This window comes from Pteropus vampyrus, unplaced genomic scaffold, assembly GCF_000151845.1.
Source record: "Pteropus vampyrus isolate Shadow unplaced genomic scaffold, Pvam_2.0 Scaffold6, whole genome shotgun sequence".
Taxonomy (NCBI): Eukaryota; Metazoa; Chordata; class Mammalia; order Chiroptera; family Pteropodidae; genus Pteropus; species Pteropus vampyrus.
The window spans coordinates 8,608,065-8,624,491 of NW_011888787.1; the positions used below are offsets into that span (position 1 = coordinate 8,608,065).

General features: G+C 40.8%; 1 protein-coding gene across 1 annotated transcript in view; it reads left to right on the top strand.

The window, feature by feature from the left end:
* SORT1 (sortilin 1) overlaps positions 1-16,427 on the top strand; it is a 45,249-nt gene that overhangs the window by 13,286 nt on the left and 15,536 nt on the right. Inside the window, exons 5-12 of the mRNA XM_011367855.2 lie at positions 3,846-3,919; positions 6,450-6,499; positions 7,322-7,449; positions 10,187-10,331; positions 11,184-11,339; positions 12,916-13,022; positions 15,638-15,740; positions 16,081-16,249. Coding sequence (XP_011366157.1) covers positions 3,846-3,919; positions 6,450-6,499; positions 7,322-7,449; positions 10,187-10,331; positions 11,184-11,339; positions 12,916-13,022; positions 15,638-15,740; positions 16,081-16,249 — 932 coding nt within the window. The remainder of the gene's footprint in view (positions 1-3,845; positions 3,920-6,449; positions 6,500-7,321; positions 7,450-10,186; positions 10,332-11,183; positions 11,340-12,915; positions 13,023-15,637; positions 15,741-16,080; positions 16,250-16,427) is intronic.

Sequence of the window (16,427 nt, forward strand, 5' to 3'; positions counted from 1 at the left end):
TTTGTCTTTGTTTTTCTTCCCCTCAGTGAGGACTATGGAAAGAACTTTAAGGATATTACAAATCTCATCAATAATACCTTCATTCGGACTGAATTTGGCATGGCTATTGGTCCTGAGAACTCTGGAAAGGTGAGGCTCATTCATGCATGTATGGAGCCACATGTGGGCTGTCAGATAATAATATTGGGATGATCCAGTGATACACAGCAATATATTTAGTTTACTATTACTATATTTTAAAATTAAACATAATTTAATACAGATCACAAAAGAATGGAATTCGGCACACAGTTTCTTTTCTGGCCCCTAAGGTGCACCAACAACACTTCACGTGGCAGTTGTTTGGCATTACAATGTTTAACCCTCGAGACAACATTTTAGTCTTTGGGAAACTGGCTAATCTCAAACTGACCAGGCTCAAATTCTTAGGTATGATCCATTAGCTCAATTCAGGATAATATTTTTTGATAAGACTAATACGTGGGTGGGGTATACCAACAAATCTGTTTTTATAACTTTTCTTACTTTCGGTATTAAAATTTTCTTAACTAATGTCTGGTGAAAATGATGTAAGAACTTCTTGTGCTTTTATAATGTTATACCCTGAATCTGAACTTTATTCTTCCTACTCAGGTGATTTTAACAGCAGAGGTGTCTGGAGGAAGTCATGGAGGAAGAATCTTCAGATCATCAGATTTTGCAAAGAACTTTGTTCAGACCAATCTCCCTTTTCATCCTCTGACTCAGATGATGTACAGCCCTCAGAATTCTGATTATCTTCTAGCCCTTAGCACTGAAGTAAGTCTAGTTAAAGAACTTGTCTTGCCTTTGGGTTTTTATTGTCTCAAAATATACTGCCTCAAAAGAACCCTGTATGTAATGCTTTTTATACAGTATTGGACTGCTTTATAGTGACTTCTTATGTCTTGAAGTATGTGGGGGTTTTTTTTCCTATTTGGTAAAGGGCATGATTTTCATGTGTTATCTATTATAGATAAGTATGATTTCTAGTTGTCATTATGGTTTTTTAAGTAAATAGATGTGTGCTATTAGAGTAATGAACTAGAAAACAGTTTATATTCCTATTCTGCAAGGGACAAACATAAATTGTCAAAGTCCTAATGTTGTCATTGTTCCTGTCCTGTGGCCAAACCACATCTTCATAATTTTTCTTTTTTGTTTGCTGCATAGTATATCAAGCATATTGATTTCTGTCTTCGACACTCATGTATTAAATATCTAGAGTCTTAAAAAAAGATATCTTAAATCCCTACACCCTACCACATGCCTATACTCTCCTCAGAAACCAGTTTCCCTCCCACCTCTTCTGACAGTTTCCTGAGGAAGATGTTCAGCTTTCTTTTCCTGAGGACCAGTGTCCTTTATCAAGGCCCAAAGTGGCTGAGTTGCTAGACTGTGATGATTACAATTATACTTTATATTCATATGGCTTTCTCTCATCTTATTTCTTAGAGTGTGGTCTACTGACCAGCAACATCAGATAGAAACCCCTGAGAGGCTGGTTTAAGATGTAGATTCCTAGGCCCCAATGCAGATATAGTACATCGGTGACTTTTGGTGGCAAGTTGACTAGTATTTTTAACAAGCTGAGCCTGTACACTAAAATTTGAGAGCCACAGCTGTGATGACCGTTCTGGGGACAGAAATAGGGTCATCAAATGTGGACAAGTCAGACTAAGCAAAGGAGTAGCAAAGGGAGGATGAGGGGCACTGGAAGAGAGGTCTGCATTCTGGGCCTTCAGTGGGCAGATCTCTGAGCAGAAGTAAGATGGGAGGGCTCAAGGAAGGTCGGAATTAAGCTTAGCCAAAGAAGGCTGGAGGAAGGAAACTGGTCTGCTGGGTAGGCTTCAGATCTTTAAGAAACAATTCCTGGAAATCGGCCTCCAGCAGCTTGAGTCGAAGGCCCTTCAAGGGAGCAAAGACCCCTTCGAAGGGGACAGAACTATCAGTATCCCCTTTGATCACCCCATCACCATTACAGAATATCTTAGGATTATTAAAACAGGCTATCTTCAGAAAGAGACGAGCACAATCTGCTTTTATGCTTAAATTTTCTTCTAATTAAGGGTAAGTTTGAAGTACAAATAATTGAGATAGAGAAGATGGACCAGTTTGTACTAAAGTGCAAAGAGGTGATATCAGACCCTTTCTTATTTCTAAGTAAAATTAGGTAAATTAGAAATTCTGGGAGGTGAATATTACAAGCACAGGAAAAGTTAAAGAAGAATGGTCAGGGGTGGGGTGAGCACTGAAGGTAAATCCTGCCTAGATGAGCCCCATTTAATTTCAGCTGTACCAGGACATCGCTGTGCCACCTCCACTGAATCTGGGCCCAGGAGGCTTCTGTTGCCAGCACTGTCTGTCAGTCTTTATCTTACTAAAGTCTTTGCTGCATTCGAAAGTTTTGGCCAATCCCTCTTTTTGGGAACTCTGCTTCATCTTTTTTTCTCCTAGCCATTCCTTCTTGGTCTCTTAAACTCCTTTCAACCTAATCTTAAATCTCTACTGCTCATTTCACTCCAAGCAACTTTCTACTCTTCCCCTATATTACTACTGTAATGTGCAAGATTCTCAAGTCCTGGTCTCTGGCCCTGGCTTTTTCCTGGGGCTTCAGCGTCCTGTCTTGCTGCCCCCGCATACCTCTAGCAGGGTCTCGCACAGGCACCTCAGACTCAATCTTAACTAACTTCTTCCTGCTCTTCTCTCAGACATACTCTCTTCCCTTAATCCTTATGCTGGCTAAAGAGTCTACAGTACACCTCATCCCTCAACCAAAATGCTAGAGTGATTGACTTACAAACACAGACACACACATACAGACACACATCACACACACACACACACACACACCACCCGCCCACCCCACCCCCCGTTCTATCCTACAGGAAAAGTTGTCCAGTTTGACTGAATCTAGCTTAAAAGCCTGTTCCTCACATGGCTTAGAGCCTCACTAACTCTTCATGAACTAATGTGGCAGTTTTCACTGCTTTTCGTGGTTCTGATTTGGACCCTCTGAACTCTGTCTTTCCCGCTGGCATCCAAGTATTCCACCTAAAAAAGTTAAACTGACTGTGTCATTCCTCTATTGAGCACACCTTCCTCCTTTGAGTACCTCGTATGAAATGAAGACCAGATTCCTCAGCATGGCACAGGAGGGCTGTCTTTGAGCTGGCCCTCCACTCGCTCCCTGCATTTGCTCTTCCTTCCCTCACCTTGGAATTTGTGCTCCATCAGTGTCTGAAGGCTTTGAGCTCGCTGCACAGACTGCAGTGTCTTATCACCTCACTGCCTTTCCTACCTGGTTCTAGTCTGCCTTTGTGCCATAGCATCCACTCTCCCCACGTGCCTTCTTTAGGTCACACTGCTCATCATTTAAGACGTAGTTCAGCTGTCTTCTACACAAACCATTTCTGATGCGGTCAGTGTCCTTCCTCCCCCTACTCTTAGTCCAGAGACCATGCTTCCGTAACACCACATTGTATCAAGCTTTCTTATCTGGGACCCTTGTTAAACTGTGAGCTCCTTGAGAGCAGGTAGCGTGTCTCATTTGTCTTTGTATCCCACCCCCCCCCCCCCCGCAGTGCAACATCCGGTACAGTGCCTGGCACATAGTAGGCACTTCATAAGCATTGGTTATTCTGAGCTTCCAAGACCCTGAGGGGGCCCCTGTAAACCATGTGTGTGTTTCTAGAGCTCGGGCAGCTCGGACGGAACTTTAGCATGTTTTTAATGTCCTGAATGATTAGATATGAATTATTAAAGGTCATATAAGCAGCTGCACAGGATAAAGCTGGAATTTTGATAAGTCATTTATAATCTTTCAGAATGGCCTATGGGTGTCCAAGAATTTTGGGGGAAAATGGGAAGAAATCCACAAAGCAGTATGTTTGGCCAAATGGTGAGTAACAGAAGACTCCATCTGCGCAGAGCCCGAACCTTTTCAGACAACACTGCCAAAAGTCACACAGATAAACACTGAGCATTTACTATGTGCCAAGCACTCCTCAGGGTGCCACAGGGGACACGAGAAAGGGGTTTTATACAGACCTCGACCTGAAGGAGCTTCTAATTCTGCTGGGAAAGAAAACTTAGTCTCGCTAAACACTAGAATTTGAATAGAAAACAAGGCATGTGACTAAGTAGCTGCTGCCTGCAAAAGGTTTATTCTCCATAAATGGTGACATCAGTTAGACTAGTAGAAAATACAGCTTTGATTTGGGGACTTACGTACTTCCTTGTGCCCATATTTATATTCCCTCATCTAGAGATCCATTTCAGTTATAAGGAATGTAGTACAGAATAAGGAAGAAAGCCAGAAAGCTTGCAGACCGCCGGAATCACACCGTGCACCAAACTTCATTCGCTTCTCTCGCTGGGACATCCCCACACCCAGGTGCCTGCTCAGAGATGACACAGTAGAGGGGCTCTTACTGGAGAGTCAGGTCACCTTTATTCTAACCTGGCTCTGCTGCTAGTCAGTGGCTTAACCTCTCTGGGCTTTAGATTTTTCCTTCTGTCTATGAGTGGAGATTTGCTTGAGGAATTTGGGGGATGGCTAAGCAAGAATTGAATGAAGAGCCTTCATACCTCCAAAATTCTGATTAGGCTCAGACCCTTGTTTAGAGCCTGTTTGTTCTTTCTCTTTGACTAATTTCAGCAAATTTGTTAATCTGGTTTCCCAGTTAATAGCAGATTGCTGCCAGAGGTGGAGTATATGAGTGCAAACAGCAGGCACATGCCCGGAGAACTGTAAGCAGACAAAAGCTGAGAGGACAGGATGGAATTTAGTGCTAGATGAAGACAGCACACATACCTCAGTAACTTCTAATGGGAACGCTGTGTTGTTAGAGTTTCACATGATGTTCACAACAATGATCCATAATCCCAAGGAAGAGTTTAATGTTTACTGTCTTCTACTTAGGGAGTCAGGGAAATGTATAATACAGATATTGCCAAATATGTCTGCCAAAATTAACTAAAATATTTTAAAATGTTGCTTAACTAAAGTGGGCCTTTTCCAGAAAGTGCTGGTTTTTACAGTACCAATATGGTATACATGCCACATCTGCTTTCACTTTATGTGGCTTAATTGTGTTTGTACCTTATATGGTTTTATCAGGAAGGAAGTAATTTTTAAAGTAAGTTAACAAATTGTTTCGCATCTGATGAACCTAAAATATGTAGGATATGTTCAAGAAAGATGGTAATTTTGATCATTAAAATTCATCTTTACATATGTATCATCACAGTGTACACTTTAACTATCTTACAATTTTTGTCAGTTATGCCTCAGTAAAGCTAAAAGAAACAAATAGAAACTCATCTTTAAAACTGAAAAGTTATTTTAAAATGATGTTTTATTTTTTATTCTATACAAGACTTTTTACTTTGGTAACTCGTTTCTTTGATTAGTCTAAATATAAGCTAACTGAGTGGCTAACTGTTTACTCACTTTTAGATCTTTGATTTCTAGGAATTGACAACCTAAAGTTCTGAAGGAACACGCTCAGCGCCAGCCTCTTTCGCTGCTGCTGACCTATAAGTACCATCATGGTCTAAACCTAGTTGCCTGCGAACTCCCTTTCCAAATTAGAATTTAAATAATTCAAGCTCTGAAAGAACTAAAATTATTTAGCTCATGCAGAGCATTGACCTAGGTTCTGAAGGGAAGCAACAAAGCATAAAACCTAGTGCCTGCCCTAAAGAACCCAATAGTCTAATAGGAGAGATAAGGCATATACTATGCGATTAAAATAACTAAATGGGAGACAGGGGAGTGCCGAGTGGCTGGTACAGAATGGAACAGTGCCCTACAACAGTTTCTCAACCTCAGCACTAATGACATTTTGGACCAGACATTTCTTGTTGTGGGGGTCATCCTGTGTATTGTAGGATATTTAGTAGCATCCCTGGCTTCTGTCCTTTAGATATTAGTAACAACTCCCCTTCTTCCAGCTGTGACAACCAAGAATACCCCTTAAGGAGCAAAATCCTCCCTGGTTGGGAACATTGCTCTAGAAGTTTATAGCAAATAAGCCTTCTAGTTGGAGTGACAGGGAAAGCTTCGTGGAAGAGCTAGATTTTAAGCTGGAGCCTGAAGATTGTAAAGGTAAGAATTGGTTACACAAAAGAAAAGCATTTTAAGAAGGAAATACTGTGAACAAATGCAAGAGACAGATTTGGAGAGCATGAGTAAACCAGTTTGACCAGCTGGAAGAGCTGACATAAAGAATAGAAAATGCCTGGGGCCCAGGATGTGGGGACCTTGACTGGGAGGCTGTGGAAGAATCAGGCGTACAGAGAAGGTGGTTTTGGCTAATACCAACGGATAAAGCTTATTAAACTTGCTGGGAGCTTTGTGACTAAGGTCGACACAGTCCATTAACAGTCTTGAACCATGTTTTTTCCCTGTCTTTGCCTCATTGTAGGGGATCAGAAAACATCATCTTCTTTACAACGTATGTGAATGGCTCCTGCAGTAAGTATATTTTAGTTCCAGAGGAATGTCTTATTGCCTGTTTATGATAGAACATTCTAGGATTTTAAGAGGTAGAAACATCAAAGATCCTTCCATTCTTCTATAGTTTTAATAGCTGAAGATAGCTGTTAATGATTTTTAAAATCTTGACATTACAACCAAATTACTATACTGTGTCTAGATCAAATAAAAATACGGGCTATACATAGATACAGTATACTTAATCTTAGCAACATGTTTACATAAAGTAAATGTTGGACTACAAACAATAACATTGAAATGCATAGTGATTTTTGCAAAAGAACATAGATTGCGTTTGGGTCAGTGGAAGCAATTGGCTTTCCAATCAGTGGTACAGTTTCAAAGCAGAGAGCATAATCTTTCACTTATTTATTCAACTGATTCATTTCATTTATTCATTCATTCATTTGAACACCTACAGTAGTGTGCTAAACACTATTCTAAGGACGGAGAGAACAAGGCCTGCTCTCACGGAGCTAAATAGAGCTAAATTTAAGTAGGGATGTTGGATGATCAACAAGAAAAGCAAACTCAAAGAAGACAACTTAAAATAGGATAAGATCATTTCAAACTGTGTCATGAAGAAAGTAAAGCAGGGTGCTGTGGCTGTAATGTTTTAATGCAACACTGTATTGGAATTAAGTAAACTCTATCTTTCTGTCCAGTGTATAAATAAAACCCAAATGTGAATTGCCTATGTCTAATGCCATATAATTTTAAAACATTTCTAAAACAGTTGTTTGAACCTAGGGGCTCACCAGTAAGTGAAGTTTTAATTAATATTTTGTCTTGCTTAAGAAGCTGATCTTGGAGCGCTGGAATTATGGAGGACTTCAGACTTGGGGAAAAGCTTCAAAACCATTGGTGTGAAAATCTATTCATTTGGTCTTGGGGGACGTTTTCTTTTTGCCTCTGTAATGGCTGATAAGGTGGGTGTTTGCCTCTTCTCTTTGGGTTCTGATATTTCTGTAAATGTGCCTCAAATAGATCCCTTTTACTATTTGTACTGACAGTTTCTTGCCTTCTTGCCGTATCTAATATCACTGTAAGATTTGGGGGTGATTCTTTTTATAGAGGCTGACTGACTCTTCCAGGTTACTCTGTACTTCGCCTGTCATCACCACATGATTTCTGGTATCTGTTTTGGGGTATGTAGACCTAGTATTTGGGTTTCACTCAGACATGAATATTTGAAAAAAAGCAATCCACTTGCTCATTATCCAGGAACAGTAACAGAAATAGGTAACATTAATTGAGTACCTACCGTATACGAGGTACAACTCTAAGTCCTGAGAATATAGCAGTGAATAAAACAGATAAGTGTCCCACTCTAAGTGCTTATATTTAAGTAGGGGAGGTAGATACTAAACTGATAAATATGATAGAACATCAGGTAATGATTAAAACTATGAAGAAATCTAAAGCAGAATAAGGAGGTAGAAAGTGGCAGGCTATTTTAGCGGGGTTGGGGGGTGGTTTGGATGGGCGCTCTGAGACCTGACTGAGGTGAGAACATTAGCTATGTGGACATCTAGGCTGAGGAAAGAGTAAGTGCAAACAACTCAGGCTGGAGCATGCTTGAAAGCGCGACGAAAAGTGAGAAGGGCAGCACGGCTGGAGCACAGAGAAGGGCGGTCCAGAGAAGGGGGCCGGCAGCCAGGTCATTCAGGGCTTTTGTAGGTCGTAATTAAGACCTTGACGTTTATTCTTTTTTGTGTCGGGAAGCTGTGAAAAGGTTGCGAGCAGGGGAATGATGTAATGTGACTTCTCTTGTGACAGCACGGGCGTGTGCAGAGTAGTCTGATGGGGCGGAAGCAGCTGGGAGGCTGTTACAGTAGTGTGCGGCGTGGCAGGTTGGACCAGGTGCCGGCAGTGGATGAGGGGAGGAAGCGGGAAGATGGCAGATGTATATTTTAAATGTATTGCCAGTAGGATTTGCTGATGGATTAGATGTGATTGTGAGAGAATGAGAGGAACCAAGGATAACTTTATGGTCTTTGGTCTGAGCGACTCGGCGAATGGTGGTGCTATTTACGAAGACGGCAGAAGACTGCAGGAGAAGCAAGTTTGTGGGAGGAAAATCAAGAATTCAGTTTTAGATATAAGATGCCTGTTGGATATCTAAGTGGAAATGTCAAATAAGCATTTGGATATTTGAATCTCCCACAGTTATATATGATATTTAAAGCCATGTGACTAGATGATATCTTCTGGAGGAAGGAGTAGGTAGATCAAAGCTGAGAGGATTGCGCACGCCCTGAAGCACCCAGCACTGAAAGGTTGGAAAGAGATGGACAACTCAGCAAAGAAGATTTGACGGGAGGGACCAGAGAGGCAGGGCAAGTAGGACAGTGTGATGTCATGAAAGTCAAGTGGAAAAATGTTTCAGGAAGGAAGAAGTGATCAGCTGTGCTAAATTCAACAGAGATGCCAAATTAGTTAGGTGAGTGCTGAGAATTATCCACTGGCGCTGGCAAAATAGAGGTTGTTGGTGAGCTTGATGAAAGCAGTTTCACTTGGAGTACTGAGATTAAAAGACTGATTAAAGTGGATTCAGAGAGAATTGGAGATGGGGAAGTAGACTCAGTAACTACAGATAACTCCCTCGAGCACTTTTGAAATAATCTTCCAAACAACCCTATAAGCTAATGCTCTGTTATCTTGATTTTTATTTGAGGAAATTGAGTCATTTCCGTGGAGTCACGCAGAGGTGGTACCCTGGTGGAAATCAGATTAATTCCAGAGGTAGCCCCCTCCACTCTACTGCTACTGTCTACAAAATTAAAATTCTACCATGTGCTTTTGAATTCTAGTTTCTACCTAACAATGAGAGTAAGAGTCAATGTAAACAACTAAGTGTAAGTTAGAAAAATAAGCCGACCCGTACTTGTCACTGAACTTTAAAGAGTATTTAACATATGGAAGCCCCAGGACTAATTCTCCCACCGTGGCTAATTGTGCCTTGTAGCTATTTTAAACTATTTGTCAGAAAGTAGGTGTTAATTGCATCCTTAACAGACTCCTCTTAAGAGCTAAATATGCCCTGATCACCATCTTTTTATTGATTTCTGACTCTGGCCTCTTCCCAGCCTCATTGCCCTCATTATGGCTGCTCTGAGAGACTTCCTTAAAGAGGAGACATGTCACATCTTGACTTCCCTTGTGACCTCCCAAGCATGGATTTTATCACCATTTTCTAGACCCTTAATTACCTAATTTCTTTGGATTATGCCAGGACTGTCTCAGAGGAAACAAACCTTTATGCAGCAATCATCGTATTAAGAATTATCTGAGCAAGGATATGTGAATGGCTATAAAGCCAAACAAATGATGGTCCCAGCACACTCTTGGCTCTGTCGAAGGAAATGGGGATGTCAGAGGTTGAGAGGATAATAGCTTTTAGATTACACCAGAATGAAGAAGCCAAAGAGGAAGCCAAGATAACCTTACTTACAATAGAATGGATTGTCTCATTGCCTGGAACTTTGCTGGAGGTTAGAAGACGCTTTGGTAGTTGGTACTGGGACCTTTCATTTATAGCAATTGTGCTCAGTGAGGAAATGGATAATGATACGTATGATTATTAAATAATAATGTCCCTATTATGTCCCTGCACATAACACCTTGGCAGAAAATTAAAAAGATAAATGCTGTCATTTGTTTCAGGATACAACAAGAAGGATTCATGTCTCAACAGATCAAGGGGACACATGGAGCATGGCCCAGCTCCCCTCTGTGGGGCAGGAACAGTTCTATTCTATCCTAGCAGCTAATGATGACATGGTATTCATGCATGTAGATGAACCTGGAGGTGAGAGCTTTTCATTGGCCCACCCTTGAAATCGTAGAGATTTAAGCTTTGAGACTTACTTTGAGTAGCTTTCCTTCTTCCATGTTGATTTTTCCTCTTACCCCTAGGTATTTATTACCTAGGCGTTTTACTGAACATTTTGTCTTAGAGATAATACGAAGCCTCAGTCAAAAAGGCCACTTGTTTTGACATTCAATGGTTCGTGTGCATGTCCAAGTGTTCTAGAGCAGTGCTGCTCAAAGAATGGCCGGGGACTGGGACTGTTTTTTGCAAACTCATTGTTAAGGAGAGGAAGTAAGAGCAAGCTTTTCAAAACTCTTACAGCCATTTGACAAAGTAATTTAATGTCTGTTGAATCTAATGATAAAAGAGTTGATTATATTTTGTCTGTCTTTTGTATTTCATTTTTCTGAAGATTAATTTTATATTTTACAAAAGCATTGGTTTGTGACATAATGGAAATTTAAAATTTGATCCTTCACCACAGATAGTTTGATAAGCATTGTTCCAGAGTATAAAGATTTAGAGATATGTAAGATACGACTCTAAATACAGTGCAGTGCCTCTGCCACCAAAATATATCTGGATAGAGCTTTTCTGGAGTATCTGATTAATTCATTCAATAAACTGAGCATCTCCCATATTCCTGGCACTAAGCTGGGTACTAGAATTAAAAATGGACCTAAAGATTTTGCATATTAAACTGATTAATTCTCAGGTCTGCGTCTACATCATGAAAAGAGACAGTTGGCTAATGTGCAGTCAGTCGTTCAGGGGTATGTATGGTTAGGCTATTGCTGTCTCTCTGTTCCCTCCCAGGACTTAGAGTTTTCGTTTGTTTGCCTATTTCAGATACTGGATTTGGCACAATCTTTACGTCAGATGATCGAGGTATCATCTACTCCAAGTCCTTGGACCGACATCTCTACACTACCACAGGCGGCGAGACGGACTTTACCAACGTGACCTCCCTCCGGGGCGTCTACATTACAAGTGTGCTCTCAGAAGGTGAGTCTTGCCACAGCTGTCCTTCAGCTGAACATGTTGGCTGTTGAGGATTTTGGGGAGACTGATGGTCCTGTCCCCCTACTAATGTTGCTTACCTAGCCAGTAGCCTACCCATGTAAATTCTGGCTCTTCAAATAAGTTATGGTAAATAGAACTAAGAAAAAGCAAAGCAACCACAAGGTAGAAAGTAATATTTTGGGGGTTCTATTTTGTTTAGTTTATAAAATCAGTCTTCCATTTTGAGAGGTTTAGGCCTATAGAAATGAGCCTGAGTTTGAACCACTTCCTGCTTTTCTCCTTATAGAGGGCATAGCAATGCCAGCCAAGATTCTTGTGTTCTACCCAGTGGTTCTGCAACACTCACCTTTACTAAAGCCCAGTTATACAAATAAACACATTACTCTAAAGTACAAAGACTCCTAAGGTTTTATTTATTTATGCATTTATTTTTGGCAGGAAGCACGGGATGTTTGTTTTTATTTTGTAAAGACCTTGCAATGGTCTACAAGGTCCTAAGTGATGTTGGCCCCGTTTCCTTCCTGACCTCACCTTCATCTTGCTCACTCTGCTCTGGTCACTCCAGCTCTCTGCCAGTCCTTAAACACGCCAGGTTCACACACTCGTGGCTTAGAGATACGCACTGACTGCGCGCTCCGTTTCCCCAGATACCTGCAAGGCTGAGACATTCCTCCTTCCAGTCTTGGCTCATATTTACTTTCTGAATGAGACCTGCCTGACTACCCTATGTTAAATTTCAGTCTGCCCCTCCCCACGCAAACACTCAGTCCCCCTTTAGCTGTGCAGATTTTTTTCCATAGCACTTATTTTCTAACATACTATATAATTTACCTGTTTACAGCATCTAGTGTTTACCTCACTCTACTAGAATGTGTACTTCACAGAGATTTTTTTTTTTCTGTTTTGTTCACTGATATATTCCCAAAAGCTTAAAACAATTTTCACATAGTGGATGCATAATAAATATTTATTGAATAAATGAATTTTCCTTTATTTACTTTCTCGTTTCCTTCAAAGCATATTATCTCTGAATTTAAACCTGCCACAGTTTGTATCATTGAAAATAGAGAATAGGGAGAAAAAAGACATGAGAAAAAAAAAAAAAGAAAAGGTATAAGGATAGGGTATGAGACAAAATTGGGAATTATTAATTCAGAGTTAAGTACATACATTCCAATCTTGAGATTTCCTAAAACAGGTCCAGTATCATGGCCTTGTCTGAGTAAAGATGAGGATGCCTTCCCATTGTAGATTTTACTTCCAAGACAAGCACACAAGAAAGGAGAATGGACATCCGTCTGTTTGTGTTAATAAAGAGATAAACGGTATCTTTTTTCAAGAGTGTCGGTCTAGATGATTTCTGGAACCAGCAGGGTCTTGTTCAGGTGAGAAGCCTTTTTCAGATATCACATTCAGAGTGCTGATCACTTACTCACCAAGACTGAGGGTTATAATGGTGTCACACAGCCTTAGTTAGGAGAGAGTTCTACAGTGATACACTGTATGCACCCTATTAAATTCAGTTTTTCATGCTTAATGTCATTCTTTCCTCATTCAGATAATTCTATCCAGACTATGATTACTTTTGACCAAGGAGGAAGGTGGAAGCACCTGAGGAAGCCTGAAAACAGTGAATGTGACGCCACAGCAAAAAATAAGAATGAGGTTTGTGTTACTCCAATTGTCATATGCATTTGGAGCAAAGCAGCCATTACGCTCTTCCTGAGCCAGGCTTTTGAATAATGAAGTTTTGTACTTGATTGAGGTCCACAGATAAAGGTGGAAAGTTTGGGAATAAGAGTAATGAAACTAATTTAGAATGTAGGAAATAGGAACTGTGAAAAAAAGCCAAAATACTATGGATTATTTGTCTTCCAAAGAAAAGCATAAGTGAGGGCAGTGTGTGTGTTCTATTAAACTGTTGAGTGAAAATAGAATAGACAGTTGGGCCTTTGATTAGTGAGGCGTCAGCATGGCCGCTATGAGACATTAGGAATTCTCCAAAAACCGTAGACCAGCCAGCCATTTATGAACAGTGCAAAGCCGAACTGGCCGGAAACAAATGGAAGAGAACTTGGCCCTCTCCTCTTCTTGGGTGCCACGTAGTGTGGGTGTGGGTGTGGGTGTGGGCGGTAATCCAGCAGTGCATGGGAAAGCAAGAGCTGACCGGGAGGAGAGACAGAACTAGAAATACAAAGGCATTGCTCCAGGAGATCCCAGATTCCAGGAGTGACAAGTCTTGACAGGCAAGAAACAAACAAAAAAAAGAAAACAAGCTTTGTGTCTGGCTCTTTCAGAATTTGAGAGGAGCTTAGGGAAACACTCAGAATTTTCTTCAAAAAATGACAGCGTGTGTAGTTCTTGAGCTCTCCTCAGAATGCCTGTGGCTGACATACACTGCTGTTCCAGACAGGGTTTTTTGTCTTATTTTAAGAGCCTCCGACAGTGTGAGATAAAGGGTACCTACACCACCCCCAATGCTCCCTCTTCTCCCTTCTCTATACTCCTAAGTGCTATTGAGTGTCTGTCTCCCTTCTGTTCCCATTTTTCATCCCTCCGCTGTGACCTTGCCCTGAGCCTGCTCTGCTCACCTGAAGCCTGGGGAAGTACAGTGGCCTCATTAACTGCCTTGCCACCCTCACACCTCCGCGCCTCTCCCTCCTCAACACTCTTCATGGCTCCCCTTTGCCTGTGAATGAAGTCAGTGACCTGGTGATTGAGCCTACCTGGCAGGCTCTCTTCTGCCTTTCCCTCGTCACTGCCCATTTTATCACTGACATGCCCTTGTTGGCATCCTCTGCTGCTCCTGTATGTTTCTGCCTCTGCGGCCTTGCTCACGTTGTTCCTAGGGACGCTGTGCCTGTCTCCCCTACCCTGATTCATTAGGATTAGTGGAAACCCTCGCCGCCCATCTTCAGTTAGAACTAATCATTCTAATTCATTTCATTAATAGATTGCTCGAACCTCTTTTTTTATTGCAGTAAAATATACGTGACATAAAGTTAACATTTTAACCAATTTGAAATCTCTTATAAAGCACTAAACTTCATTCTGCTTTATACCTCAACTAGTTTCTAAGAAATATTTCTTAAAGACAGGACGGTGTCTTATTTTGAATCACCATCACGTCTTGCACAGTATCTAAAATATGTCAGGTATTCATCAAGTTTATTTATGTGGAATCATGCTTTAAATATTGATCAGAGGCTTTGGTGTAATACATGAATAAAATAAATTAAGGCAGATTACACTAGAAAAAATAATTGCATAATTTGTCCCAAATATACTAATGCATTTCAGAATCAAGAATATCACACTGAGCCTATAACGCAACAACAACAAAAAAAAAACCTAAATTAAAAGAAAATGTACAAATTGCCATTAAGCACACGAGAAAAATACTTTACATCACTAATTATTAGGGAAATGCAAATCCAAACCACAGCAAGAGATCACCTCGTGCCCATAGGATGGCTGCTATAAAAAAAATAATAATAATAAGTGTTGGCAAGGATGTGAAGAAGTTAAAACCCTCGTGTACTGTTGGTGGGGATGAAAAGTGGTACAGCCACTGGAAAACAGTATGGTAATTCCTCAAAAAAGTAAATATAGAACCACCATATGATCCAGCAATTCCACGTTGGGTATATATCCAAAGAATTGAACAGAGGGCCTCAAAGAAGTATTTGCACACCCATGTTCATAGCAGCATTATTCACAAGAGACAAAAAGTAGATACAATCCAGGTGTCCACTGACAGATGAACGGATAAGCAAAATGTGGTATATACATACAATGGGATATTATTCAATCTTAAAAAGGCAGGTAATTCTGATACGTGCTATAACATGAACGAACCCTAAGGACATTATGCTGAATGAAATAAGCCAGTCACGAAAAGTCCAATACTCTGTGGTTCCACTTATATGAGGTACCAGGAGTAGTTACTCATAGATAGAAAGTAAAATGGTGGTTGCCAGGGGCTGAGGGGAGCAGGGAATGGGAAGTTACTGTGTGATGGGTAGAGTTTCAGTTTTGCAGGATGAAAATGTTCTGAAGAAAGATGGTTGCACAACAGTGTGAATGTACTTGATATTACTGAACTGCACACTTAAAAATGTTTAAGATGGTAAATTTTATGGTATGTGTATTTTATCATTTTTTTTTTAAAGGAGGATCCTACTAAGGTCTGGGTAAGGTTCAAAGCTTTATTAGGCTCTGTAGGATCAGTAAAAAATTGCACCTTTGGTTTTAATCTAAACTTTGATTTCTTTTCACAGTGCAGCCTCCATATTCACGCTTCCTACAGCATCTCCCAGAAATTAAACGTTCCAATGGCCCCTCTCTCAGAGCCCAATGCCGTTGGCATAGTCATTGCCCATGGTAAGCAGCCCTCCCCTCCCTCCCACCTAACAGGAAGAAGTAGCTGACGACACTGGAACTCAGCCACAGCCTTGAAACCTGTAAGAAAATCAGCATAGGTGGCTTTTACCATCCTTTGTAGAATGTCTTGCATAATAATGGTACTTTGAGTTTTTCATAGACTCCCATCAGAGAGAGCAGCATGACTTTCCCCTTTCCCAAATTTTCAGTGGCCTTTTTTTCCCCATCACAGGAGACATAATGGGAAATAATAGGGTAAAATCATTCAAAATTATTCTCTTGGCAGGAAATCCTGTTTCCTTGCTGATTTGTGCTGAGGAGATGGTGGGTTGTGTTGCAGGTAGTGTGGGAGATGCCATCTCAGTGATGATCCCGGATGTGTACATCTCACATGATGGGGGTTACTCCTGGACGAAGATGCTGGAAGGACCCCACTATTATACCATCCTGGATTCCGGAGGCATCATTGTGGCCATTGAGCACAGCAGCCATCCTATCAATGTGATTAAGTATGCATGAGCTCAGCTCCGCCCACACTATCCACGTAGAGGGTAACTGTGGGAAGTTTTTCAGTTTGTTGGGCAGTTATAGACCCTGATTCAAATCTGTGCATTCTTAAGAACTGCAAAGAAGATTCTGGAAGGGATTACATTTAGAGCAACTCAGATTAAAACACTCCCTCTAGGT